This window comes from Microsporum canis, genomic scaffold (assembly GCF_000151145.1).
Source record: "Microsporum canis CBS 113480 supercont1.5 genomic scaffold, whole genome shotgun sequence".
Classification (NCBI taxonomy): Eukaryota; Fungi; Ascomycota; class Eurotiomycetes; order Onygenales; family Arthrodermataceae; genus Microsporum; species Microsporum canis.
The window spans coordinates 122,369-146,766 of NW_003299165.1; the positions used below are offsets into that span (position 1 = coordinate 122,369).

General features: G+C 46.2%; 11 protein-coding genes and 1 non-coding gene across 12 annotated transcripts; 8 read left to right on the top strand and 4 right to left on the bottom strand.

Annotated features, from left to right (window-relative positions):
- Positions 1 to 732: 732 nt before the first annotated feature.
- On the top strand, positions 733 to 1,585 carry MCYG_05108 (conserved hypothetical protein; the record flags this gene model as incomplete). Its single annotated transcript, XM_002845193.1, has 3 exons — positions 733 to 827; positions 896 to 1,104; positions 1,177 to 1,585. The coding sequence occupies 3 exons, from the start codon at positions 753 to 755 to the stop codon at positions 1,583 to 1,585; spliced, it is 693 nt and encodes a 230-aa protein (XP_002845239.1).
- A 367-nt stretch (positions 1,586 to 1,952) lies between these two features.
- On the bottom strand, positions 1,953 to 3,209 carry MCYG_05109 (conserved hypothetical protein; the record flags this gene model as incomplete). Its single annotated transcript, XM_002845194.1, has 2 exons — positions 1,953 to 3,015; positions 3,196 to 3,209. 2 exons carry the CDS (start codon positions 3,207 to 3,209, stop codon positions 1,953 to 1,955), a joined length of 1,077 nt encoding a protein of 358 aa, XP_002845240.1.
- Positions 3,210 to 3,519: 310 nt separating this feature from the next.
- On the top strand, positions 3,520 to 5,458 carry MCYG_05110 (PTM1; the record flags this gene model as incomplete). The annotated part of the gene is made up of 7 exons (XM_002845195.1): positions 3,520 to 3,594; positions 3,658 to 3,852; positions 3,922 to 4,250; positions 4,311 to 4,351; positions 4,403 to 4,477; positions 4,529 to 5,139; positions 5,195 to 5,458. 7 exons carry the CDS (start codon positions 3,520 to 3,522, stop codon positions 5,456 to 5,458), a joined length of 1,590 nt encoding a protein of 529 aa, XP_002845241.1.
- Positions 5,459 to 5,880: 422 nt separating this feature from the next.
- Positions 5,881 to 7,647, top strand: MCYG_05111 (conserved hypothetical protein; the record flags this gene model as incomplete). Its single annotated transcript, XM_002845196.1, has 1 exon — positions 5,881 to 7,647. The coding sequence occupies one exon, from the start codon at positions 5,881 to 5,883 to the stop codon at positions 7,645 to 7,647; it is 1,767 nt and encodes a 588-aa protein (XP_002845242.1).
- Positions 7,648 to 7,868: 221 nt separating this feature from the next.
- MCYG_05112 (WD repeat-containing protein 82) lies at positions 7,869 to 9,077 on the bottom strand (the record flags this gene model as incomplete). Its single annotated transcript, XM_002845197.1, has 3 exons — positions 7,869 to 8,650; positions 8,713 to 8,941; positions 9,000 to 9,077. The coding sequence occupies 3 exons, from the start codon at positions 9,075 to 9,077 to the stop codon at positions 7,869 to 7,871; spliced, it is 1,089 nt and encodes a 362-aa protein (XP_002845243.1).
- Positions 9,078 to 9,531: 454 nt separating this feature from the next.
- On the top strand, positions 9,532 to 10,711 carry MCYG_05113 (mitochondrial oxaloacetate transport protein; the record flags this gene model as incomplete). The annotated part of the gene is made up of 5 exons (XM_002845198.1): positions 9,532 to 9,548; positions 9,609 to 9,683; positions 9,746 to 9,875; positions 9,941 to 10,558; positions 10,619 to 10,711. 5 exons carry the CDS (start codon positions 9,532 to 9,534, stop codon positions 10,709 to 10,711), a joined length of 933 nt encoding a protein of 310 aa, XP_002845244.1.
- Positions 10,712 to 11,430: 719 nt separating this feature from the next.
- MCYG_05114 (uncharacterized protein) lies at positions 11,431 to 12,128 on the top strand (the record flags this gene model as incomplete). Its single annotated transcript, XM_002845199.1, has 2 exons — positions 11,431 to 11,566; positions 11,902 to 12,128. The coding sequence occupies 2 exons, from the start codon at positions 11,431 to 11,433 to the stop codon at positions 12,126 to 12,128; spliced, it is 363 nt and encodes a 120-aa protein (XP_002845245.1).
- MCYG_10550 lies at positions 11,733 to 11,844 on the top strand. The gene has a single exon. It is a non-coding gene; the product is annotated as a tRNA-Arg (tRNA).
- Positions 12,129 to 12,975: 847 nt separating the features above from the next.
- MCYG_05115 (ribonucleotide reductase) lies at positions 12,976 to 14,413 on the top strand (the record flags this gene model as incomplete). The annotated part of the gene is made up of 4 exons (XM_002845200.1): positions 12,976 to 13,005; positions 13,082 to 13,339; positions 13,429 to 13,753; positions 13,809 to 14,413. The coding sequence occupies 4 exons, from the start codon at positions 12,976 to 12,978 to the stop codon at positions 14,411 to 14,413; spliced, it is 1,218 nt and encodes a 405-aa protein (XP_002845246.1).
- Positions 14,414 to 14,742: 329 nt separating this feature from the next.
- On the bottom strand, positions 14,743 to 19,255 carry MCYG_05116 (WD repeat protein; the record flags this gene model as incomplete). Its single annotated transcript, XM_002845201.1, has 8 exons — positions 14,743 to 14,817; positions 15,016 to 15,384; positions 15,503 to 15,584; positions 16,111 to 17,720; positions 17,776 to 18,319; positions 18,380 to 18,555; positions 18,717 to 18,943; positions 19,123 to 19,255. 8 exons carry the CDS (start codon positions 19,253 to 19,255, stop codon positions 14,743 to 14,745), a joined length of 3,216 nt encoding a protein of 1,071 aa, XP_002845247.1.
- A 757-nt stretch (positions 19,256 to 20,012) lies between these two features.
- Positions 20,013 to 21,497, top strand: MCYG_05117 (phosphotransferase family protein; the record flags this gene model as incomplete). Its single annotated transcript, XM_002845202.1, has 3 exons — positions 20,013 to 20,108; positions 20,157 to 20,520; positions 20,584 to 21,497. 3 exons carry the CDS (start codon positions 20,013 to 20,015, stop codon positions 21,495 to 21,497), a joined length of 1,374 nt encoding a protein of 457 aa, XP_002845248.1.
- Positions 21,498 to 21,828: 331 nt separating this feature from the next.
- MCYG_05118 (conserved hypothetical protein) lies at positions 21,829 to 22,479 on the bottom strand (the record flags this gene model as incomplete). Its single annotated transcript, XM_002845203.1, has 2 exons — positions 21,829 to 21,976; positions 22,049 to 22,479. 2 exons carry the CDS (start codon positions 22,477 to 22,479, stop codon positions 21,829 to 21,831), a joined length of 579 nt encoding a protein of 192 aa, XP_002845249.1.
- Positions 22,480 to 24,398: the final 1,919 nt, after the last annotated feature.

Sequence of the window (24,398 nt, forward strand, 5' to 3'; positions counted from 1 at the left end):
ATCAAGAACAAAGTCAATATGCAAAGAAAAAGAGAAGAAACAAACCACAGGCTGTCAATACCGCAACACTATCTGGGCAGTCTGCCCCTGTTAGTTGGCACGTGATGCGGGACGGAACAACAAATATCCATGACGCCACAGTGAGAAGGGGCAAACAGTGCAAACAGCGATGCGAACCGTCTAACGCTTGTGGCTAACTTTTCTTCCTGTGGCGCAGCACTTGGAGAAGTTATTTTCGCTGTGGCTTTCGAAGCGTTGTCGGTATTGCCTGCTTAGTCATCACGCGTTATGACGTTCGAGTGGGTAGATTTTCCGCCTACCTTGCTTTTCTCTTTGCCGCCAGGAGGCATCGTCGTTGAATCAATAGGATTGCTCGCTGGCCCCTCCAAGACCAGGTTCTCTGACACTGCCCCGTGTGGGAGTGTATAAATTATTTATACACTCTTCTTTGGGCGTCAAGATGTTTCATTCCTCCCGCTGGTTGTTCTAGGAATTGATCAAGGGGGCGCTAAAAGCCGATCGATCGCATTCATCAAGTTGAAAAAGCAGTCACAAAGCCCTTCTCGTTCTACCCAACTTCACTCATTGCTATCTTCCCTTTCTTTATCTTTCTGGTCTACCATCATTCTTTCATTTCCATTGCCTTATATATTCGCTTTGTTTTGGCCTCAATTTCCCATTTTCATTGCTACTATCGCGATACTCAACGCCCCCTGATTTCCCTTCCGTGGAAATATCAAATACAACCAAAGATGGCGTCCTATATCATCGGAGCGTTGTCAAAGAAGGTGTTGAAGGAGTCTGCAGAAAACCACTTCGGCAAGGAGGTAAGCTGACAATTCACCGTCAACTACATAGAGTCTGCATATGCTAACCAGAGGCCGTTTCTTGACAGGATCCATACTTTGAGAGCGTACCTGCCACGAACATGTTTGGCCAGCAGAAGGTCAAAAAGCGTCGGAAGGCTGCTCCTGAAGGCATCTCGTCCCACGATGCAAAAGTCCTTACAAAGGTAAAAAGACGAGCATACAGACTGGACCTCTCCCTATGCAACTTTTGCGGGATACGGTTTGGATGGGGGAGTGTTATTGGCCTAGTACCAGCGTATGGATAATACCTTTACCCCTTCCTTTTGTACTGTATATATATGGCTAACGTTCATTTCTTCTCATTTAGATTTGGAGATGCTGTTGACGCCCTCTTTGCCCTGATGGTGGTTATGACATGCAGACAGGTCGAGGGCGGTCTTCCCACGAATATTCAGATGCAGATGGTTTTCAACGTCGTTTTCGATTTTGTCCTCGGCTTAGTCCCCTTTTTGGGTGATCTCGCAGATGCTCTTTATAAGTGCAATACCCGAAACGCAGTGTTGCTAGAACGCTATCTCAAAGAAAAAGGGCAAAATAACTTGGCACGTCTGGAAGAGGGAAGCCAGGCGGCCGTTAGTTCAAGCGGTCGTAGACCGTCGGCACGTCGCAATAACACCGAGCCAGTCATGTATCACGACGAACCTCGGAGGCCGTCACCAGCAAGATTGCCTAGGGAGAATCGGCGATCAAACACGTCAAGATCACACCGTCGGTAGAAAGTTTTAGACTTGGATACTCTGCGATTATATTCAATTTGTTTTTTTGTGTCATTTCTCGCAACATGTTTTTCTTCATAATTTTGCCCCCCGTGATACCACTTATACAACCTTTAATTTGTTTTTTGATGCAACTTCTCGGGATAGGCGCAGATAATTTGCCTTTTGTCGCTATCCGCATGTTCCCTAAGACTAAAGCTGCAATTAGAGCCCTCACTTTAGGTTGTTATTTGATCAAAAACCACTAGAACTGTGCAGCTCTTTAAGCTTACTGTCCATTGGAAGCCCCTCCTTGTTGACGGGTTTGCTTGTCATAGCAAGTCAGTTAACTTGCAATATGGCTCTGTGCCATGCCTATATTACTCATTTATTTTGAAGTGGCTGACTGTTTAAAATCGAGAAAGGTCCTAGCACAGCCGTAGCAAGTTAGAGTGGCCTTCACATCCTTATCGACTATGAGGTCTCGTTCTTCTAGTATACTGAGAGTCGCTGGGTCCATCTGCGCCGATTCTAATGGCACTCCACAGTAGACACAGCTTAGACCTGTATGCGATTTCGGTGGCTGTAATTTATCGATTGTCCGGACGATATTCGCCATAACACCAGGATATTTCTCTCCCTGTTGTTCAACATACTGAGTCATCAAGTCACTGATGGACATATTCTTTGTGGCCTGGTCGTTGAAGATTTTCTGCTCTTTTGACCCAATCTTTGATATTAAATCGGGAAACCTGACTGACGCATACTGCACTAGCTCTGATTTGAAGATATCTCTGACCGGGAAAGTGAAATGAACTCCCCATGGAGTTGGACCGTCACATACCTCCCAAGGCAAGCCAGTCCCTCTACCATTTGCAACTCCCGCAAGAGCTTTTGCTGCAAGTCGACTATCAGAATCGCCCCATAGAATACCATCGCAGCCTTCAGAATTTGCAAAGGCAACAACTAGCTTCCTTAGCAATACACAATCAAAGTCTGCTCGGGAGGTAGGAGTAGAAAGGGAGGACCGGAAAGCCTCCAGCCGGTTCTCGTCTGTTATAGATGCGTCACTTATATCTCGATTGGAATAATGTTGTAGCATGAACTCTGCCACGTTCTCGTCATATCGGAAGATCGAATGTAGAGGGATTTCCGTGAAGGTGTGATCGGGAAAGTTGGACCGCAGTATCTCCAGTCTCGTAGTCCTTGATTCCTCTGGGACATCTAAGGTAGGTGAATCCACGGACAGGACATGAAGCTTGTATGGGACCCGTTTATATTCATTGCTTCGATGGTGCGCGAGTTGGTCATCTAACAGATGAAGGAGCGATAATGACGAGACGCCAAAGGAGAGAGGTAGAAGCAAGGTAGGCTGCTTGTCTTTTGGCCCATCTTTATATCTATCCATCCTCCGCCGAGCTTTCGTGTGAATAAATTTAATAAAACACTCCCTTTTGATCGTGAAGCATTAGCAATAACCCCGCGGCCTGCGATGGTGAATTTGAGCTTACCTGCACAAATTGCGCTTTCGAGTAGCCAGGCAAGCTGGTGCTCTTTTGCAGTCGATACAAGTATCCATCCTTTTCGCCCCGTATAGACATGTAGGCCAGAATGCCTTCTCAACTACTTACATATAAAATATCATCGTGATCTTTCTATCTCCCGAAACCTTTTTGAGTTTTCTTTCTTCCCGAGGAGTCCTGCTTACGTCATTCCCCTGTCAAACATTTGAGTTGCAGGCTTTAACATAAAAGTTGTCCTTCAAAAGGCTTCAGCGTTTGCCCTTTTGACTCCTGAGCCTACCATCGCACGTCGCATGATGAGCATTGCGGGAAGGACTAACGACCATCTCGATTGATTTCTATTCGATTCGCCGAAACCCTTGACAGGTTCAAGGGCGTCTTTTTTTTTACGTACCTGCTGGAAATTAATCAAAAACATCGTGAGCCGGAATCATGCGGTGGCTGCAGAGCGCCTTTTGGCTAAGTGCCATACTTGCAACCGGTGTGTTTGCAAATGATGTTAAACTGGTGAGTCTTCGGTCAAGGCTTATATCAATTGTTTTTATCATATTAACGCTTATGGTTGAAAAGACACAGGATAACGCCAGTCGACAACAATGCTCTGGAATGTACGGGAAGAAGGCTTGGGGCGGAGATATAAACCCGTTCATCTTGCTAAGGATGCAGAGTGTGAAAGAGAAGGAGAATCCAATTATGAGCTTGGTTATATTTGAATGGAAAGATGAGAACTTGATTGGACGTGACTTGAAAGCAAAGGATGGATCGGTATTTATTCCCTTTAAGATTATTAAATATGGCACGCTTTGCTTCTACCTTCGTTACTAACTAGTTTAGATACAAAAAAAGCTCATATGTGGCCCTCCGAGCGTTGAGGCGAAACTCTGCACCGAAAAGGAGCTTGGATCTTTTATCCTTGCGCCAAATGCTACCGGCGATGCGAAATCCCCTCTCATTTCACTTGCCGTGAACATGACCGACCCCAAACCAATAAAGTACCCAGTGTCCAAGACCGGATTTTATTGCGTTACTACTTACCCGTACACCGACATGGAATATCAAGGTGTTGTGACCTTCAGAAACGCCTATGGAGAACTCGCAGCTACACAGGTTCCAAAGTTGCCATTTTACGGAGGATTGACGATTCTCTATGCCCTAATGGGAGTGTATGTATTTGCAATTTTACCCTTGATATTAGAATTGTTTTTTACTAAAGCAATCTCTAGATTCTGGGGGTTTTTATATGCCCAACATCGGCATGATATTCGTGAGTGAACTGTTTCTTTTTCCCCTGAGCCCCACGCTAATTCATTGATAGTGCCCGTACAAAACTACATTACAGCAATTATCGTCTTCTTGGTGGTAGAACAGCTCATAACGTGGGGATTCTACGGTATGTAGATACCAGTCTCCAGCTGTTGCTGCTATGGCTAACTCGACGTAGACTACCAAAACCGATATGGTGCGAATGCTGTTTCCAAGGTTTTAATGGTCATTGTGTCCATTTTAAGCGCTGGACGCAACTCATTCTCTTTCTTCCTACTGCTCATCGTGTGTATGGGCTATGGAGTAGTGAAGCCTTCCCTTGGTCGAACCATGATTTATGTTCGCATTCTAGCCATTACTCATTTCGTCTTCGGAGTCATTTACTCCCTTGCCAGTCTTTCCATAACGCCAGATAGTGCCGGTCCATTGGTACTTCTTGTTGTTCTTCCCCTTGCCGGCTCTCTCACTGCGTTCTACGTTTGGACCCTCAACTCTCTAAGTGCTACCATGAAGGACCTCGTTAGCCGGAAGCAGCACGTGAAAGCGATGATGTATAAGAAACTATGGTGGTGCCTTTTGGGCAGCATTGTCGTTATCTTTGCATTCTTCTTCATTAACTCATTTGTGTTTGCTAGCACAAATGTATCTGATTTGATTCCAGCACAGTGGAAGAGCAGATGGTTTGTTTTAGACGGTTGGCTAAACATTGTTTATCTGTTCAATATTGCATATGTGTCGTACCTGTGGAGACCCACTGCCAACAATAAACGGTTTGCTATGAGTGATGAGGTAAGTGTTTTCCGTGCCTACATTTAGTGATAGCATCCACTGATAATCTTAATAGCTTGCCCAAGAGGATGACGGGTTCGAAATTCGTTCCGTTACTAGTTCTTTAGATGAAGAAGATGCCGTCGAGAATTCGAACGGGCGTGGCAACACCCGCTCTCCTGCCGGTACAAAGGCTCATAACGGCTCTCAACAAGTCCGCCATTCCCTGGATGGCGAGACTATATTCGCTGTTGGCGAGGATATGGATAGGTGGTCTGATGACGACATCTCTCCAAGGAATTCGACTGATAGGAAGAAACTGATACGCAAAGATGATTAGGAGGATACTTCAAATGAGTATCTATGTCTTTTTAATACCAATGTACGATGCCTACTGAGCCTTGGCAGATAATCTAGGGAGGCGTTTTGGTATACCTTGGTCCCCCTACAAGTCTTCCGCATTTCCTATTTCCTTCTTGTATTTCCCTCTCACTAGGTTGCATATCTTTGTCTGCGTGGTCATCATTGGATCTTAATTTTCCATTTCTTCTTACTATGTATGTGTGTTACTATCATTATCCAAGAAACAATATTCAAACACTGCGTAATCAGCCTTATCACCACGTGACTGTTACTCAGTAAATGTGTCCTTGATGGCGCTGAAAAGCCAGACAACACTTTGCTTACTCTGAGCAAACCGTCTCTTGTTATTCTTTTTACTGTTGCTTATTTTATATATATACACATAATAGAGGGATTATTATGGAACATTTTCTGGCAGCCTCTGAACAACAAAATCCCAGAAAACGGCCGCAAAACAGTCGAGAATTAGCATGTTTTTTACTGGAGAAATGCCATAAACTACTCTCGGAGATCTCGTCGTTTCAGTCATACCTTGTGACTCTAGGGAAGCCGAACCTGGTCGAGTTACGACAATTCAAATCTATCGTTCAGTCGGAGCTGAAATCACTACAGAGATTGGCAGCGAGGGCTGAAGAAGCAGCTGCCGAAGATGCCGAGGAGAATGCCACAACAACACAACCGGAGATAGCGGAGGTTGGAATACACAATATAAGTAGAGGCCTTGAGGAGGACAACGATAGTATCGAAGAAAGCCTGGGCCAAGCCGAATTGAAGGTGGTACACTCGTTACGTTCGTCGAATTTTTCATTCTATGCGAATGTGTGGAGAATCGCAAAGACGACTTGCACCGGGCTCATATCTTTCAATAAGAAGTTCTATTTTGATAAACCTGAGAGGAAACATGATTTAGAAGAGAGTTATGAAGATCTTGCAGCGGGCGTTGACGAACTGAACATGACAGTTAACTCCAAACCAGGAACGGAGAACGCCACCCCAAAAATGCGCAAGCGAGGCGTCTTGATTGATATTGTAGCTGATAATGGCGAGGAATGGGTCAAAATATCAACAGTCACTCGAAATAGGCTGCTTTTTGACCTTGCAAAACAGGGATGGGAGGTCGGTTTAGATTCCGATTCGGAAGATGATGATGGTGATGCTGGGAGTAAAAACAGAACTGCTCCTGACATAAACGCTTACGATAGCGAAGATGAAGAAGATATGATTGAATTGGTAAAGCTGGCTGTTGACATGAAGAAAGCTGCGGCAGAGGTGCGTGTCAGGTATAAACACCCACGTCTCAGACTGGTCCTTCCCAAGATTGTGGAAGGACAAGTTGCCGAAGTTGATAAGATTATTCGTAAAGTCCGTAGGGTTGGCATTACTGTTGAATGTGCTACGGCTGGAGCGCCTAGCCTCGATTTTGTGGTAAATAGCGATGCCCCCGATGGCAATACTGCTAATGACCCAGCCATTATATTCTCGTCCCTCCTCCCAAGCCCTTTCCCGCATATGACATCAACATTGAATGTCGACTGCACCTTACTGCTGGCATTTGTGTCTGACCTATCTCACGCACGAGGCCTTAAGTGTCTGCCAGCCTACCACCCAGCAATAAATCGACAAATCGAAATTGAGGCAGAGAAACCGTTACTCCTTTCAGAACTATGGCCCGCCACAGGGGACAGAGATCTGGTGTGCACAACGAGAGCAGCTAGGAGAATGAGGGAGATTGTGGACACAATAGGAACGCCGAAAGAAAAGGAACGGACCAGGCTCTTGATGGGGGAGGCCGATGATGTGTCAGGCAGGGAGAGCCTTATATCTAAATTTCAAGAACTGTCCGATTATACAGTGCCTCTAGACTGGAAGCTGCCAATTAAGGTGGTGGATGCCCAGGGGTGTATAGACCGTGGCTGGAAAGATGGTTCCCTTCCATTTATTGCTCGCAACATTGCACAAAGACTGAGTGACATCAACCGAAGCGTGTTCCTTTATGGATGGGCGACTGGTTTGACAACAATATCAAGCAACCGAACCGTTGCAAAACAGATAGAGACATGGATAGAAGAGCAACGCGGCGATGATGATGAGCTTTGCGGTCCGATGGTGTGGGTATGTGATACTGCCCGCAGTTTGATTGGCAAAGATACCAGCAGAGCCAAATAGATAAATCGATGGCGTTATGAATATAGCGAAGGGACAACAATTCACGATGCGGCATTTAGAATGATTTGATAGATAATTGAGGCGCAGCTCTTGTCCCTTGAGGCCGGAATGCGAATAACCATTGAACTGCAATAGTGCCGTAGATTGCTTCATGTCTGATACGACCAAGAATGGCCGCTTGCCATTTCCGGGAGCATGTGTAGCATATTATACACAGCAGCTCATTTCTCTGGGGTCTTTGTACCGTCTTCTGGCAACCAGAATACGATTTCCTTATCCGCAGTAGCAAACATATTGTATCTTGGGTTTGTTTGCACAAGAACGGTCCTTGATCGATAATAAGGCAAGTGAGTCATTGGTTCAAGAAGCAATCTCGCATCTGGAGATTGATGCAAATCCCAAACCAATGTATCGGGCTGTTCTCCCGCGCCTCCTATTGCATAACGCCCATCTGGAGTGAGACATACGTCCCCCTGACCAGGGGGCTTCCCGGTCGTAGAAACCGGTGCGGCACGGCCGGTCGGCCCTTGTTTACCAACCAAAAAGGCTTTCAGATGACCCTCAAACGCATCAAGAACGAAGTGCCCGTGGTAGTCAGTTCCGATGAGTAGACTCTTCCCATCGTTCGAAAATTCAAGACGGGTCCAAGCACGACCCTTGGTGGTTGGGGTATACCTATCCTCGAGAGGAGAGAGATCAAAGGAAGCAAAAGGTGCCTTGTCGTAGTTTCGAAAATCATATAGAAGGACAAAAGAAGTAGATTGGGAAGCAATGGCTATGACACTTCCGGACGGGTCGAAAGCTGCCAGGTACGGGGTTGCTAACTTAAGCTTACCCTGGGCATTTCTCGAATTAAGATCCCAAAAGGCAACGGTATCGTCTTTCGAGCAAGAGAGAAATGCGTCCGACCCTGGAGATAGAGCGAGAGAAGTCACTTTATCTGTGTGGCCCGTAAAATATCGAAGGTAGCTTTCGTTGTGTAGATCGAGAAGTCGGAGTGAATCTACCCTCTCAGTAAGCATCCTATCGAAACAAACAGCCGTCGAATGTAACAGCAGCACATACCATCGAGCTTCGTACTAGCATGGAGAATCTGCCGTGAATGGTGAGTGAACCTAGCAAGGTGCACGCCATATTTCTTGCTAGGGACGGTCTTTGTAGCTTTCCCTTCCTTGATATCGAAAACCTGGATCATCTCATCGTCGCCCGACGCAACTAGGTAGTCGCCTTGATCATCGAAATCAAGCGAAGTGACGTTTACTTGCTTATCGGACTTGGGATTGCCTCTAAATGCCTGGAAGAGCCTACCATTAACCTGTGAACAAGCTCCCCAGCCTTCAGCAACTACTTACTTTCGAAGCTCTATAGTTTTTTATCACCTCCGAAACCTTCTCTACCGGCTGTGTGGGTGCGGCTGCTGCTTCCGCCATCTTTGCCGCTTTATACTAATGCTGTTCAACCAAGCCGTAACAAGTTTGCCAGTTGCAGATTGATATTCTTGATATTTTGATAGCTTCTTTCTGGAACTTCAAGACCTCAAGAAATATTAGCTTATGTAATATAAGGATAAATAATGATCCGCAACCCGAAACAACCCCATGAAAATTGGAAGGTTAAAACCTTAGGCTGATACGCTGGGATTTTTTTCGATTGGAAAAAGCGGACTTGAAGTGTTGACGTTCCCATCTTCTTCCCCAGAGTCTGCTCCTTTTCTCTCTCCTCCAGTCGACATAGCCATTGAGCGGATAAGAATTATGTCGATGTCTCTGCGGGTTTTCTACTATTAATTTCCCTTTCCCATCTCATCTGAAGACCATACCCGCTCAATCTCTCCCTCTTCTTTAATATACATCTGAAGATATAAGGAACCGGACGTAGGGAACAATGTCGACTGCTACTGGGTAAGCCTGCTATCAATGCCTTATGCTGAAAGCTGCCAGCTGACTTCGGTTCGACTGTAGTGCGTTTCTCGCTGGCGGTCTGGCCGCCTGTGGTGCTGTCACCCTGACACACAGCTTTGAAACGGTCAAGATCCGGTAATAAACTGTCCGTTTACTTAAGTGCTACTCGGAGCTTAAGCTAATGTTGACGTGGGAAGATTGCAACTACAAGGAGAGCTGCAGGCAAAGAATAATGTTGCCAGACAGTACAAGGGTGTTTTTCATGGAATCACTGTCATTCTAAAGAATGAAGGTCCCCGGGGTCTACTCCGTGGCCTTGACGCGGCGGTATGGAATCTGTGCCTGAAGATATATACGGCTACTCGGAAGCTGATCCAACTTGTTATTCGCAGTATACGTACCAGCTTTTGCTCAATGGCTGTCGTCTTTCGTTCTACGAACCAATTCGCAAAAGCCTGACCACATCCATATACGATGACCCTAAAACCCAGTCCATGGCAATAAACGTTTTCTCTGGAGCCACCTCTGGTGTGATAGGTGCTGCTGTTGCATCGCCGTTTTTCCTAGTCAAGACAAGACTTCAATCCTACTCACCGATCCTCCCAGTTGGCACACAGCACCACTACAAAGGTTCAACAGATGGGTTACGGAAGATATTCGCCAGCGAGGGAGTGCCAGGGCTATACCGTGGTGCTATGGCGTCTATGATTCGGACGGGTTTTGGCAGCTCGGTCCAGCTGCCTACATATTTCTTTGCCAAGCGGAACTTGATACGCCACCTCGGTATGGAGGAGGGGCTCCCACTGCATCTTACAAGCAGTGCTGTTAGTGGTGTTGTTGTCTGTATTGCCATGCATCCTCCAGACACTATCATGTCCCGAATGTACAACCAGAGCGGCAATCTATACAACGGCGTATTCGACTGCGTGAAAAAGACGATCAAGGCCGAGGGTCTCTTTGCCATCTACAAGGGTGTCTCTGCGCATCTGGCTCGCGTTGTACCTCACACGGTAAGTTTTTATTGCCCTGCTCCCAGAAATTAGCAGTATACTGACGCGAGGCATTGCTAGGTCCTCACACTCACATTTATGGAACAATGTACCAAGATCATGCGTAAAGCTGAGGATACGTTCTTGCCAGAATCCATAAAGGCTTGGATATAGTCTTGCCATATCTGTGTATTCACACTTCTTTCATGTATATATAGACTGTATACTTCTTTTTGGCCAAGCGTTTCATTGAAATAGATTTCTTAGAGGAGCGCAATATAAATAGGATAGCTTTCTTTGGTACCAAAGAGGAGGCGAATAGAAGAGGAGAACTTAGTTTACTGATGGCAAGAATGAGTCTTCCGAAGGCGTCAGCTAATATCAGGCTGAATATGCATTGTAAGAGCTGAGAGATGCAGGAACAAGAACTAAGTTCAGCCAATCCCAATATTTCCCGCTTACAGGGGACGCGAACGATGCATAGAAAGCTTATAAAAGCGCGACCTGAGCATCCTATTATCACAATCCAAGGCAATATATCGGATATAGCCAGTGGAGAACGTTCTGCGTTATCGTCTTATATCGCGTCATCTGTCGGTCATAAATGAAATCGAAGCTGGCCGCATCCGATAAGCCGCCACCGAAATCAGGCTGCGGCGGATAAGGCGGAACCGAACGCTAGGATCGCTTGTTCCCTGAAAGCCCAGTTAATATAGGATCCAGAGTATGTACTCCGTACTCCTGGACCTCATCAAATTTCCTGATCCGGTATAGCGTTTTCAATTAGAAAAAGCGCCTGATACCAGCGCGTAATAGTATAGATAGCTCTCACCGTTTTAACGCTCTCTACCTCCCTCTGGCTCTGCTCCGCTATCTGTTATATCTTAGCCGCAATGGGTGGAATGGCTACGATCGGTTCTCCGGCGAGAGTTATAAGAGAGAGAAAAGACGATTTTTCCGTCGTCGGTTTTCTGTCTCAACGTTCCACAGAGTTGTCGGTACTAGTGGAACTCGCGTTTCTAATTCTGGGTTTGTCGGGCCATCGCACCGAACAAGTGCCCTCCTCCAATAGATCCCTCAACTGACGCGCGCTGGAGATAGAGAAATATGGATGAAGCTCCTATCCAGTTGCTGCGAGCATGGGTTGGAGGCGAGCGTTGAAGTTGGAGCGAAAAGAAACTTACAATATCCAATAGGCCGCGTGGCCCAATGGTTAGGGCGTTGGATTTCGGTTCCTAACCCATTATTATAAATATATGGGTTATTTATACCTCCAAAGATTGTGCGTTCGAATCGCACCGTGGTCGTTTATATTATTGTTTTTTTTTTTTATTTCCGACCTCCATTTAATGAAAGCGTAATAGTGGATGTGGTAGCAGCGATGATGTTCGTCATCGCTGGTCGCTGCACTGCTTATAAGCCTGTCGATGGGTGGATGTATGTGGTCAAGGAATGGAGGCTTGGCCTGTCTGTATGCTCGACGGCATTACAGAAAAAATCACCATCCTTCAAAGCCTACGAAGTCGCAGAGGCCTTATACCGAGTTATTTTTATATTGGAAGTCTTTACTCTCTTATTCATATATTTATGAAATAACACTTGAGTATTCACGAAATGCTATAATAGCACCTCCTCTCCTCTAAGTTCAGAGTAGTATGGATACAACTCTGTATAATTTAGTCTCTATTAATCAGACGCTGCTTTATAATACTTATCACATTGGATACCCTCTAACCGCAGGCCCTCGAGAGCTGAGATAGTCATCCAACATCTTAGAGCAGGTGTTGTAGCCTAGCCAAAGGGTGTCGCAGTCTGTTGCCGGATGAGCCCTTGGTGTCTATCCAAAACCTCTCCGAGAAGGCCACATAAATTGCGTCCAAAGGCCACCACCTGTGTCAGCACATTTGGTGACACTCCGATTTACTCCGTACCATGGACGGAATAAACAAACCCATAACCAGCCACTCAACACGGAAAGCAGCCCCAGTGAGGTTGGTTCGTACATAGTTGTTGGACCACTAGGCTCGCCAAACACGAATCTTCCATCGTAACTGGCCCAGCCCTGTGCCTTGCCTGCATGACTAGCGTATCTTGGTGTTGTATCTTGGGCATCTCGGCCTGTGCTATGTAGATTCCGACTGGGATGACGCGCCTTCGCCTCTTGCATTGGATAAGAAAAAAGGGGGAGATCTGATCAGATAAGATAACGCGTAGTGCAAACACGCCAAACATATCATTATGACTAAACATTCGCGCTCCAGCGCGTGATCGCGTGACTTAGCGCGACTCAAGGCAAAAAAGTATTTGAAGACCGAAAAGGAAGAAAGCTTTCTCATTCTCTTCTCAGGAACTTCTCATCATCAACAACTTCCCACCATCACTCTCTCTTCTCGGTTTATATTTAAGAATCACTTGGGCTAAACATATCTACAGTCGCAATGGCCACTCTGTCTACTCCCTCGAAGCAGGTATGTCCGCGTTCATCCCTCTTTAACGCGTTGTTTAAAGTGGTTTTTACTGACGCGACTCTTCCGGTTGGTACAGACTGCTTCCTCTCTGGAAAAGCTCAAGATGAACGATACACCGATGAAGCCGCTCAAACTGGACCTCGGGGACAAGGAGAATGTTCCTGTCTCTTCGGATGTTGCTGAGCCAGAGCTGAAGAAGGTCGAGATCGAGACCACCAAGCCTACCGAGGCCCCAGTCGTCAAGGCCAAAACACCCAAGGAACTCGAGGCAGAGGAGCCTCTACTCCAGGAGAACCCTCAACGCTTCGTCCTATTCCCCATCAAGTATCATGAGGTATGCTAGGGGAGCTCCCGACACGTTAACGCGTTTAAAGTGGGATATTAGCTAACGCGTTGATTGGTTTCTTTTATCAGATTTGGCAGATGTACAAGAAGGCCGAGGCATCCTTCTGGACCGCCGAAGAGATCGATCTCTCCAAGGACATTCACGATTGGAACAACAGGCTCAACGACGATGAACGATTCTTCATCTCTCACGTCTTGGCCTTCTTCGCCGCCTCAGACGGTATTGTCAACGAGAACCTCCTTGAGCGTTTCAGTGGCGAGGTCCAGGTACCAGAAGCTCGATGCTTCTACGGCTTCCAGATCATGATGGAAAACATTCACTCCGAGACATACTCTCTTCTCATTGACACTTATATTAAGGAACAGAAGCAACGAACCTACCTTTTTGAGGCTATTGATACCAGTATGTTCTACTCGAGCTTCCCACCCCAGCAGCTCTTCTCTAACGATTCCTTTAGTTCCTTGCATCCGCAAAAAAGCCGATTGGGCCATCAGGTGGATTCAGGATAAGGATTCCACCTTTGCCCAGCGTCTCGTTGCCTTCGCTGCCGTCGAAGGTATCTTCTTCAGCGGCTCTTTTGCCTCCATCTTCTGGCTGAAGAAGCGTGGTCTTATGCCTGGCCTTACCTTCTCTAACGAACTCATCTCCCGTGATGAAGGTCTCCACACTGATTTCGCCTGTCTCTTGTTCTCCCACCTCAACTACCGCCCAGATCCCACTGCTGTCGAGGCTATCATTACCGAGGCAGTCAGCATCGAACAAGAGTTTTTGACGGATGCCCTTCCTTGTGCTCTTCTCGGCATGAATGCCAAACTCATGTGCCAGTACATCGAGTTTGTTGCCGACAGACTCCTCGTTGCTCTTGGGAACAAGAAATTCTACAATACCACCAACCCCTTCGACTTCATGGACAACATTTCCCTTGCCGGGAAGACCAACTTCTTCGAAAAGCGTGTTGGAGACTACCAGAAGGCCGGTGTGATGGCCAGCACTAAGAAGGAAGAAGATCCTTCTGATGAGCCTGAGAACGGCGGAGCTTTCCGATTCGATGAAGACTTCTAGATGTCTTCGCCTTCTGTTTTCTTTCTTCAATGATTCCCCTTATCATGCTACGACCCCTTCTTCTCTTCAGCCTAGATATCCTTACACAACATTTCTCACTCTTGTCAGGCGCCTGATACAGGTGCTATAATACTTTCTTTCCTTTGTTACTCTCCTATCTTGATGTCCATGCAGGCTCGGCGTTTATTTGGATGTGGTTTATGTGGTTTATGTATTTTATCCAAGGCGGATGTCCATGGTTTTACACGCGGAAGTTCGCTTCGGATGGGTTGGAAATGTGAATGTGACGCGTATAAAAGAATGTTTATCATTAAACCCTCATTTATCTCTTATGTTTTTGTCCAACCTGGGATGCGGTATATGTGATTTACCACTGTCCAAGCAATAATTACTCCGTACAGCCTCTAAAATTTCACATTAAAGCGAACCATCAGTATTTTGTAAATGCATAACTATTCTTTCATCATAAAAGGCCGTTCTATTTCGCCAAATCGTCTATCTCTCTATTTCTTGCCTTTACCCTTCTTCTTCCCCTTTGCCGACTTCCCCCCTCCGCCTTCCCCGCTAGCACCACCGGCAACAGGAGTATTACTCCTACTTACCCCATCCTTTTCTTCTCCTACTGGCGCCGATGCAAGACCCTGTGTCGAAACTTCAAGCATATCAACATCTTCAGTCCCACCCACTGCAGTCCCACCCGGTACCTGCGTCGGTACAAAATCTTCAATCGGGGCACCGCTACTCAATTTGCCCAACCCGGCGATCAACCTGCCCACCTCTGCGGCCTTGTTCGTCCGGTATTTCAGACATATTCCTGTGGTGGGGTTGAATGTTTTTAAGGTAAGTGTTGCAGGCGCGGCCGTCCGCTCTGTAGCTTCGGTGGACTCTGAAGTTGCTGCTTTCGACTTTGCTTTGGATCTTTCTTTCGCTGATGGTCTTTTGGGGTATGAGTATTTGGTGGTTATTCGGGTCTATGTGGAATATTGAACATTGTTAGCCTGCCAATTGCGTCAGGAGTGTAATTTATTTGGTTGCAAGGTAGTTTCCCAGTTTATGTTGGCTGTGTATATACTGCAAGACGCAACGTACTGTGTCTGGGTATGCTTCCAGTAATAATGATGACTGCTTGAGATAGTCTTGTGATGTCGTTAGGTAAACCATGTCTCCGGTCCTAGGTATCGAGGAGTAAATATCTGGTGTTTCCGTCTATATCGCTTTCATCAGATATTGTAGTAGTGGCAAGTAGTGTGTTTTATTATAAAATATCTTTCGTCGTGCGTGGTGGATTCGATATTTTGGTTTATCGCTGTGACGTGACATTTTTTTTGTGGTTTGTAAGGTCGAAGACAAACATAGCAAACACACTTCTACATCTCATTCATTCGTTCATTCTAACGCAAAAATCAATGTACACAGGTTTCCCTCAACCAGACCGGAAACCGAAGTATATCGTTATATAATTATATGCTTCACCCAATCCAAACCCCCTCTCATGCGCTTGATGCAATTTTCGCCAAACCATATATACCTGAAATGAACAAAAAAGGTGAGCTCAAAAATGACAAAGCACAGTAGAAGTTATGCTCACAAGAAGGAAAAGTGATCCGGCGGTAATGGTGGATCCAGTAACAGGAGTTGGTATACCAGGCTAGGAGTGTTGTTACAATGCCGCACAGCCGCATCGTATACATATTAACCTCTGCTCCCCATTTTTAAGTCGAGTGGCTCTGAAATTCGTGCCCTGGCACTGAGAACACCCTAGCTCTTCCTCATATTCAACATCGTCATCACTAGGAACGTCGTTACTGTTAAAGCCACTGGTACTGCTGTATTCCTCTTGACCAACATCTGGCTGCGCCCTATTCCATGTTATATAGCTCTGGTCTCCCCCGTTTGTGTTAAACTCGAAAGGTCGAGGAGTTTCGTCCTTGGGACCGAACGGAGTTGTCCCTTCAGACTGAATGATGCCGAGCAACCTTGTAGGTGGTGTGGGTTGGTTGTATGAAGTCCCACCACTGAATCGTTGAGAGGCTGGTGAATTTGTTATAGTGGGCTTAGGCGTGTCCACAAAAGCATTCCGTGGTTTGGAAGGAGAGCCACTACGCCCGGCAGATTGAAGGGTTCCACGTAGATTATCAACACTGCGATTGCCAGGGCCACCTACTACGGAGTTTCGCCACGACAAAATTCGTTCCGAAGGGGTTTTTGATTCCCTGCCAATCGAAGATGCTACGCTGTGTCGTGTAGACACCGAATTCGTACGACCCAAGAGTTTCCTAGAGAATGTAGAATTAGTTTCCCAAAGTTCATGTCGACGTTTGTGATAGCCGCAATCTTGTCGGAATATCTTGATTGTGCCATGGTAATCAGCTGTCACAATGATGTTACCGCCCGGATGAGCAGATCGTGCAACATATGCTGGAGACTCCTCCACTTTTTGTTGGCTAGGAGGTTGGAGGGATTGCGGTGTTGGTGGTGGTACAGGCTCCTCATCATTTCGTGCCTGGTCTTTTGAAATAATTGACGCTGTAGCGCTAACTAAGGTAACTGGAGGGGGGTTACAGAGGTCATATAATAGATCCCCAGTTGATCCCAAAACCCTCTTACTAACCGTAGGAGCCATTATGGCAGTGGTCACAATCGAACTGTGGGCGTCGAAGAACTCAATCGGCCGTTTGTCGGGGTATTTTTCCGTTGAATCCAGAGGCCAAATATAAACTCGGCCGTCCTCACTTCCACAGATGGCATACTGTCCGTCACTACTAAAGCTGGCGCGAATCTGACTGGAAGTATTCTCGTTTCCACGGAATTTGGCTTCTAATGTTCTATCTTTGAAGTTATAAAGGCGAATCCGTGAGTCGTTGCTGGTGACTAGGAGTTTCACGGCACCATTCTCATTTGAAGGTGGCTGGATGATTGTATCTATACCGGTGATTTTGCTTCCTTTGGCGTTCTTACCACGAGCAGACCGAACATGGAGTTGTGAAAATGGTTTCATTCCATCAGTCTCATAGATGGCACAGAGTCCATTTAGACAGCCTGCTAGTGCATACTTTCCATCCGGTGTGAAAGATACGGCGGTGATCATGTCAGGGATAGTCACACAATAGGCAACTGCCTTGTCAGGGATGCTCCATAACCGTAATTTGCAGTCCAACGAGCCAGCAAGGAAAAAACGGTCATCACGGGGATGAAATTCAATGGATGTGACGAAATCGGCGTGCTTAAAACAACACAGGCATTCATCTCGCGAAACATGCCATAGGCGCACAGTTTTGTCCATTGATGTAGTGAGCAGAAAATCATTCTATATATAGATTAGCTATATATTATTAATTTGGCGGCTACTGAAGGGGGCTTACCTTGCTCCAACTCAAATCAACAATACTGGCAATATGGCCTTCATATAACCGAATGGGATGCGTTTTAAAAACAGGTGCACTTAACCTCACAGCTGCCTGGCCATTTCTTTCTTCTTCTTCGGTTTCGTGCGCATGTCTGTCCTCTGCTTTTGAAATAATAGCCCATACTCGAACTCGCTTATCCTGTCCTGCAACGGCAAGGTATCTTCCATTTTTAGAGAACTCTGCGGCCCATACTGCCTTGTTGCCATTTGCGTTCGTTTCAGATACTGCCGAGTCCATCTCAGCCTCCGGTAGAGCTCCTCGGAGCTCTTGGGCAAGAAACAATCGATCGAATGCCCTTTTCTTTGCGTACTTCGATCGTACTTTAATATACTTTGGCGGGGGTGGGTACCGCGGTATATAGCCTACTGGGTGTGCAAAGACCTCAGTATCTAAGCCAGTTGTTCGTTGCTCGTCCAACTCTGAAATGTCATCCTTTGATTTGGAGACTGATCCCTTTCTCTTCCCCCCAATTATCCGACTTAGGAATGAAACTCCCTTCCTAGTATAGCAATTAGCAACCTATGAAGAACCCCATTCGGTCAACATAAAGCCAGCTCACTTCTTGTCCTTAGTCTGCGCCTGCCCCGCACCAGCATCGGGCCTAGTAGCGGATGACCCGTCCTCGGATAGACGTGGTAGGTGGCCCTCTAAAGCCAGTGGTTCTGTTTCGAAAGAGAGTCTAGGCCTGGCCCTTACGGAGAGGGATTTCTCCGTGTTTGTTCTTTTCAAGATGTGCTGCGGAGTAGAAACAATATTCATTAGTTACTTAAACTGTAGATACTTGTAGATAGTAAGATGGAGGGGTGTATGATCTATATATTGAACACCAGAGAGAGCTCATACTCAGCAAGGAAATATCCCTGCATAGCATTGCGTACATTAAAACGATGACGTACCTGTGATAAAGGGTCGATAGGCGACTGATCCTGTGCATCGTAGCGGGAGAGTGATACTGGAGGGCCAGATAATTGTTTTTGGCGCCCCGATACCGAAATCTGCGATATCTGTGTTCTCAAGCTTGAGCCTGTGGTGTTTGGCTGAGGCCGTGGGCTGACATCCTTCAGGGTTTCGGGGTTGGGATTCTGGTGGCTGTTCGCATAGATGGAACCGTCATTCGTCGAGCCTGGTAATAGTACGGATGCAATAATTCGTTAATATCTTTTAAGAACATCAAGATGTGTATACATAGTGTACATATCGATGACTTGGCGGCTCAGCGTGGTGGATCGCCCGCAGGCTTTGAGACTCGCGCAGATCGGACAGAGGGAGCATGAACTATATCGAACGGGGCGGGCCACTTACTTGCATCCCCAGCTACTACTCGTCTCGGTTGATTCGCGATAGTCGCCCGGTCTATACTCCCCGAACCTCGCCGTAGGGCGTCTGATGTCTCACCCCGTTGTGTGGCCGCAGCGTCTAATATAACATCCGCCATTGTTTAACGACGCTCAAAAGCGGCCTGTCATGAAATCGCGAGGTATCTATATACCCCATACCGGGCCGCCAAGTGCGCTCTTCGTATCTAGAGCGTAGGAGTCCATTGAAGATAGTGAAGTCGACTTTGGCTCCTACATTCAACATCCCTGAAAAATATTTCAATAGTCACGAAAAGTAAATACTTTCCAAGAAAGGAAATTACCCACTGGCGGACTAACTCTCGGCCCGCTTATCAGATCTGATTATATAATTACATCAGATAATAGATGAGTAGCCAATCACAACGCAGCAACAAACTACTGACATCAACTTACATCGATAAGTACCAGTTTTTTGGCTACACCAAGTTTTTTCATTGATCGTTTTGGTGTTAATGTTCCTAAGCTGAACAAATGTCTTTAAAACTGGCATCGGTCCTCCGATTGCTAGCTCTGTTGGGGAAATCATCTTCATCAAAGGTTGGAAGTACGGCAATAGCACCGGCATTGTCAACGAGACGATACAGTATGATGACCTCGAATGGCTTCAAAATGTTATGGTTTTGATATGTTCCAGGTGACAGTCCTGACTTTTATCGCTAAACCTCCGGACGCTGGTTGTTCAATGAGGCTCAGCAGCTTGGAGCTCGCCAGGTTCAATTCAACATTGATGCACTAGTAGCAGTTGCGGCAAGATGCTTGAATAAACGGCCTGAATCATGTATCAAATTTGAGAAACTGGCAGAAGGGGATTTCAACAAGAGTTTTCTTTTAAACATGAGTGATGGATCTCAAGTCCTTGCGCGAGTCCCTAATCCCAATTCTGGCATGCCTCACTTTACGACTGCTAGTGAAGTTGCTACCATGGATTTTGTACGTCCACATGTCTCTCCATTCTGATCTGTACACTGACCTTTCTAGGCTAGAAATGTACTTGGCATTCCAGTTCCTAAGGTGCTTGCCTGGAACTCTAATGCATCAAAAAGTCCAGTTGGAGCCGAGTACATTGTCATGGAGAAGGCGGCGGGTACTTCTCTTAAAGAAATCTGGCCTCGTTTGACAAGTGAAGAAAAAACGGATATTGTTCAGGCCATTGTTAATCTTGATGTTAAGCTGTTGAATAATCCTCTCCAGGGTATTGGCTCTCTCTATTACCCGGAAGACATTCCAACAGGGACCAAACATTTGCCAGCCTTCGAAAATGGTCGCTGGGTTCTTGGTCCAATCACAGATCGACGCTTCTTTGATGATCTTAAAGGAGAACTTCTGTTAGATCGCGGTCCTTGTGAGTACAATATATATTCTATATTTCCGATAATTCTAGCTCGATAACTAACTAGTCAATTAGGGAAAACTACGAAAGAGTTCATTGTGGCAGTGTGCCATCGGGAAATGAAGGCCATCCAGAATCCACGGCGGCCTCTTCGACCTGAAGGGATTGTTGGTCCTGGAGGGTATAAACCCGACCATGCTCTTAAACTTTCAGTGTGCCATGATTTCCTCAAAGTGGCTGAATATATTCTGCCAGCAGAGAGCTGCCAAGTCCCTGTTCTGTGGCATAATGACCTTCATCTGGATAATATCTTTGTAGCTCCTGAGAGACCTACCGAAATTGTTGGATTAATCGATTGGCAGAATGCTCATGTCACCCCTTTATTTGACCAAGTTACACATCCTGCTTTTCTGGCATACAAAGGACCAATGTGTGGTGAAGGTTTGGTGGCGCCTTCTTTACCGGAGAATTTTGAAGATCTGGATGAAGATGGAAAAGCCAAAGCGAAAGAATTGCTTATCGCACAAAGCCTCTATAAATTCTACGAGGCTTTCTCGGCTGAAATGAACTTACCTGCCTATCATGCGCTGCGCTACCAGGAAACAATGAAAGGACAAGCTGTTGGTCTTGCTGGTGTGATTATGAACGATGGAGAAGTACCCCTACAGGGCCTGCTGATGAAGATTGCCAGCCTTTGGGATCAACTTATTATAAAAAAGAATGTTCCATGCCCTCTGGAATACTCAAGTGAAGCTATTGAGCAGCAGAAGGAGTTGGAATTGAAGTGGGCAGAAGGCATGGCGCGGATGAGTGATGTGCTGGAAGCCTTAGGCGGAGCTGTCCGCGGGTGGGAAGGTTGGGTGAGCCATGAAGATTATGAGCAACTCAAGCAAAAACTTGACCTTTGTCGGGAGCAGTTTATTGAGTACTATGCAGGTGGTGATAAAGAATCAGCTGACGCCTGGGCTAAAGCCTGGCCTTTCAAATGAGTTGTTAAAATTTCCTCCCTCTTGTATTATATATTCATGCTTCTCAAATATTTATTGGCATTCTGCTTCGAAATTTAGGTATCAAATGCAGGGACAAATGCCACACCTGGTCAAGCTTTCAAAAAGTCTCGCTGTGAGACCATACAGACGAATTGGATGCTCGTTTCTTTGTTGGCTTAATTCTTTTCGTGTATACTGCCGCCGGGGGTGTATCCAACTCATCTATGTAGACACAGAAATATATCCTCAGAATACCCCGGACTTACGTGCCCTATCCTTTGCAATGTCACACATGGCCTAGAGCAAGTTATATTTAATTCATGTATTATTATTATATGGAATAGAGACAGTAAGATCGGGGGCATGGGAGCAAACTTACCGTTATAGTAGTATTAATTTCTCTAGAGACATCTCCGGCATCGATGCGATGACGCATATCCTCCATAATGACATCTCTCCTCCGCCCGCATACGAACACCCTGGCAGAAAAGTAAAATTTAACACGTATTGTAGGAAAAGAAATGGGCGCCGTAGAAATAAAATAAACATACACGTATCGTAAACCAGGAAAGGTCTTTTCATATTCTTCATTTAACTTCTCTAATTGCTGAGCTTCTTCGCCTCCCTCGCCCGGAGTTGAGAGGTTCGCCTGCTCAAGTTTACTAAAGTCACTGAGATGTGTAGCCTTTGAGGCTCCGAGACGAGGATGCGAGCCCAGGATGTCATAGAGGACTTGCTTGTCGCTGTCATCGGATGCCGCTCTCTCGGCTAGCTGGTGTAGTTTAGCCCCTACGCAGTTGATGAGCTCGCTGTATGAGTTAAAGGGCGTCTGGAGCAAGGGAACCGCCAGGTCATGAAGCGCCTCGGATGGCTCGAAGAGTATGTCCAGAACCGCAGTCTGTTTTTCCGACGAGCTCCCAGCGATGGTCTCGGCTTTCATTGGCAGACATCGTGCCGACTGCTGTGTATCCTGGGACGCCATCGTGTAGCTTACTCCGTACTCTCGATGTTGACGTGGATGTATCTTTCATTTATCTGCGTCTTTAACTTGTCCTCTTGGCCTTGCTGGATCCATAAATACTGTCACATGATTAACCTTCCAGCGTCTCTATGATCAAGCTGTCGACCAGCGGAGGAAGCCGAAAGCTGGGAAGATCCTGCGAGTGTTGACCCGAGTATAGGCTAGGATTGTCGATGGCGGAGCTTATACCAGAAGAAGAGCTTCTTCGATTTAATTCATGCAGCTAGCCTGTTCGTTCACAGTGCGTAACCAGGATGATATCTGGCTATTCTGCATTCCCTGCGTTGAAAGTTGATATCGAAACCCTTGCCATCTTACTGCTTACTTCGTACTGACCAACCCATTTTGAGGGCAGATGTGTGATGGCTTTGTACTCCTGTACGTCTCTTCCCCGCGATCAGTTAACCTGGTAGGTTCTCATTTACCGCGCCCTATCCTGGTGTAATAAGATCGCTATACTATATATGTCGCAGAAGAGAAGCGTTAGAGGGGCTTGTGAGACTGCTGTTTGGCTTGTATTGGGGTTTGCCCAGGATAGCCGGGGTATCCCCACACGATAGCCAAGGCGAGGTACCACTGTTTAAAAAAAAGATCGAGCTACCCCCCTGACAATGATAAATTGGACGGTTATCAGAGAGAGATTGCAGGATAGCTCGGCTGCCTGGTTAGTATAGCAAGAAGACACGGCCTGTCTGGCAAAAAATGAGAATGAACGAGGAGGATGGCTTGAATTGAATCTGCCTTAAGAAAGGCCCTTCCACGCGCTCTGAGTGTCCAAGTTTGGATCCGGTTCTTGGGACAAGGGTGGCTATTTTTAAAAAAGAAAGTCGCACACACTTTCTCAAGGCCCAACAATGACGGAGTGATGAAGAGGCCAAAAGGGAGAAAAAAAAAAAAAAAAAAAAAAAAAAAGCAAAACCATCATGAAACCACGATGATTGGGGATAATGCCATGCCGGAGCTTTGGCAGCAAGCAAAGATGGACGCGGCATGGTAGAGGCCTGACAACGCCTTGCCGATCTCCGGTTGGCAGCCAATTGCTAGTTCTGCTGGCTTCCCGTATAAATAACACTTTTACTGTGTCGTGCTTCCGTAATTAGGGGAGTTCTTCGTAATATGTAAGATGGATGTACTCCGTATGGAAGGCGTAAATACCTCTCGAGAGGCGAGATGTCATGTATTGGTTCCTGGGTCAGGAACACCGCCGAAGCAGACCCAAGTTTCAGGATCTAGAGAGTTCATCAAGCAACTCATCTTTTTTAATATATATATATTCCGAGATGGCGATAGTTGTATTTTGAATCTTTAGCGCGGGTGGATCGTTCTTTTTTTTCCCTTTTTTTTTTTTCAAAGGCAGAGAGATAGATACCCCTGACTATGAGTGTTGCCTTCATCTCGAATCCATATATATAAATATATATTCACACATATATACATAGTAGGCATAACTTCGCCTAGCAGGGTTTTTGGAGGCGAGATCGGTGACATGTCACTTTGGTCTGGCGTAGAACCATCAGATCTGCATATCGGGAGGTCTATATACTATGAAGAGTCAGTTAGCTTGTTGCTCTCTGTGTGATGGTACTTATCTAGCTTGGTGGTAGAATAGAAGACTGTAGAGGAAGACGGCACTGCAGCGGCCTCACAACCAGAGCTGTGTTTCAGCCAGGACCGCCGAGAACAAAAAGAAAAGAAGGCCGTTTGTCTGTCTTCCATCAAAGAGAAAAAAAAAAACAGGACCAGCCATGGTAGAAGAGAGAAGCAAAAGAGAACCAGAAGACGCTTTGCTAGTATGTAGTTTTGGGCAGCACATCCAGCGGTCCAGCGGTCCCACCCCCCAAAAGGAAAAAAAAAAAAACATCCCCCTTCGCGCAACTTCT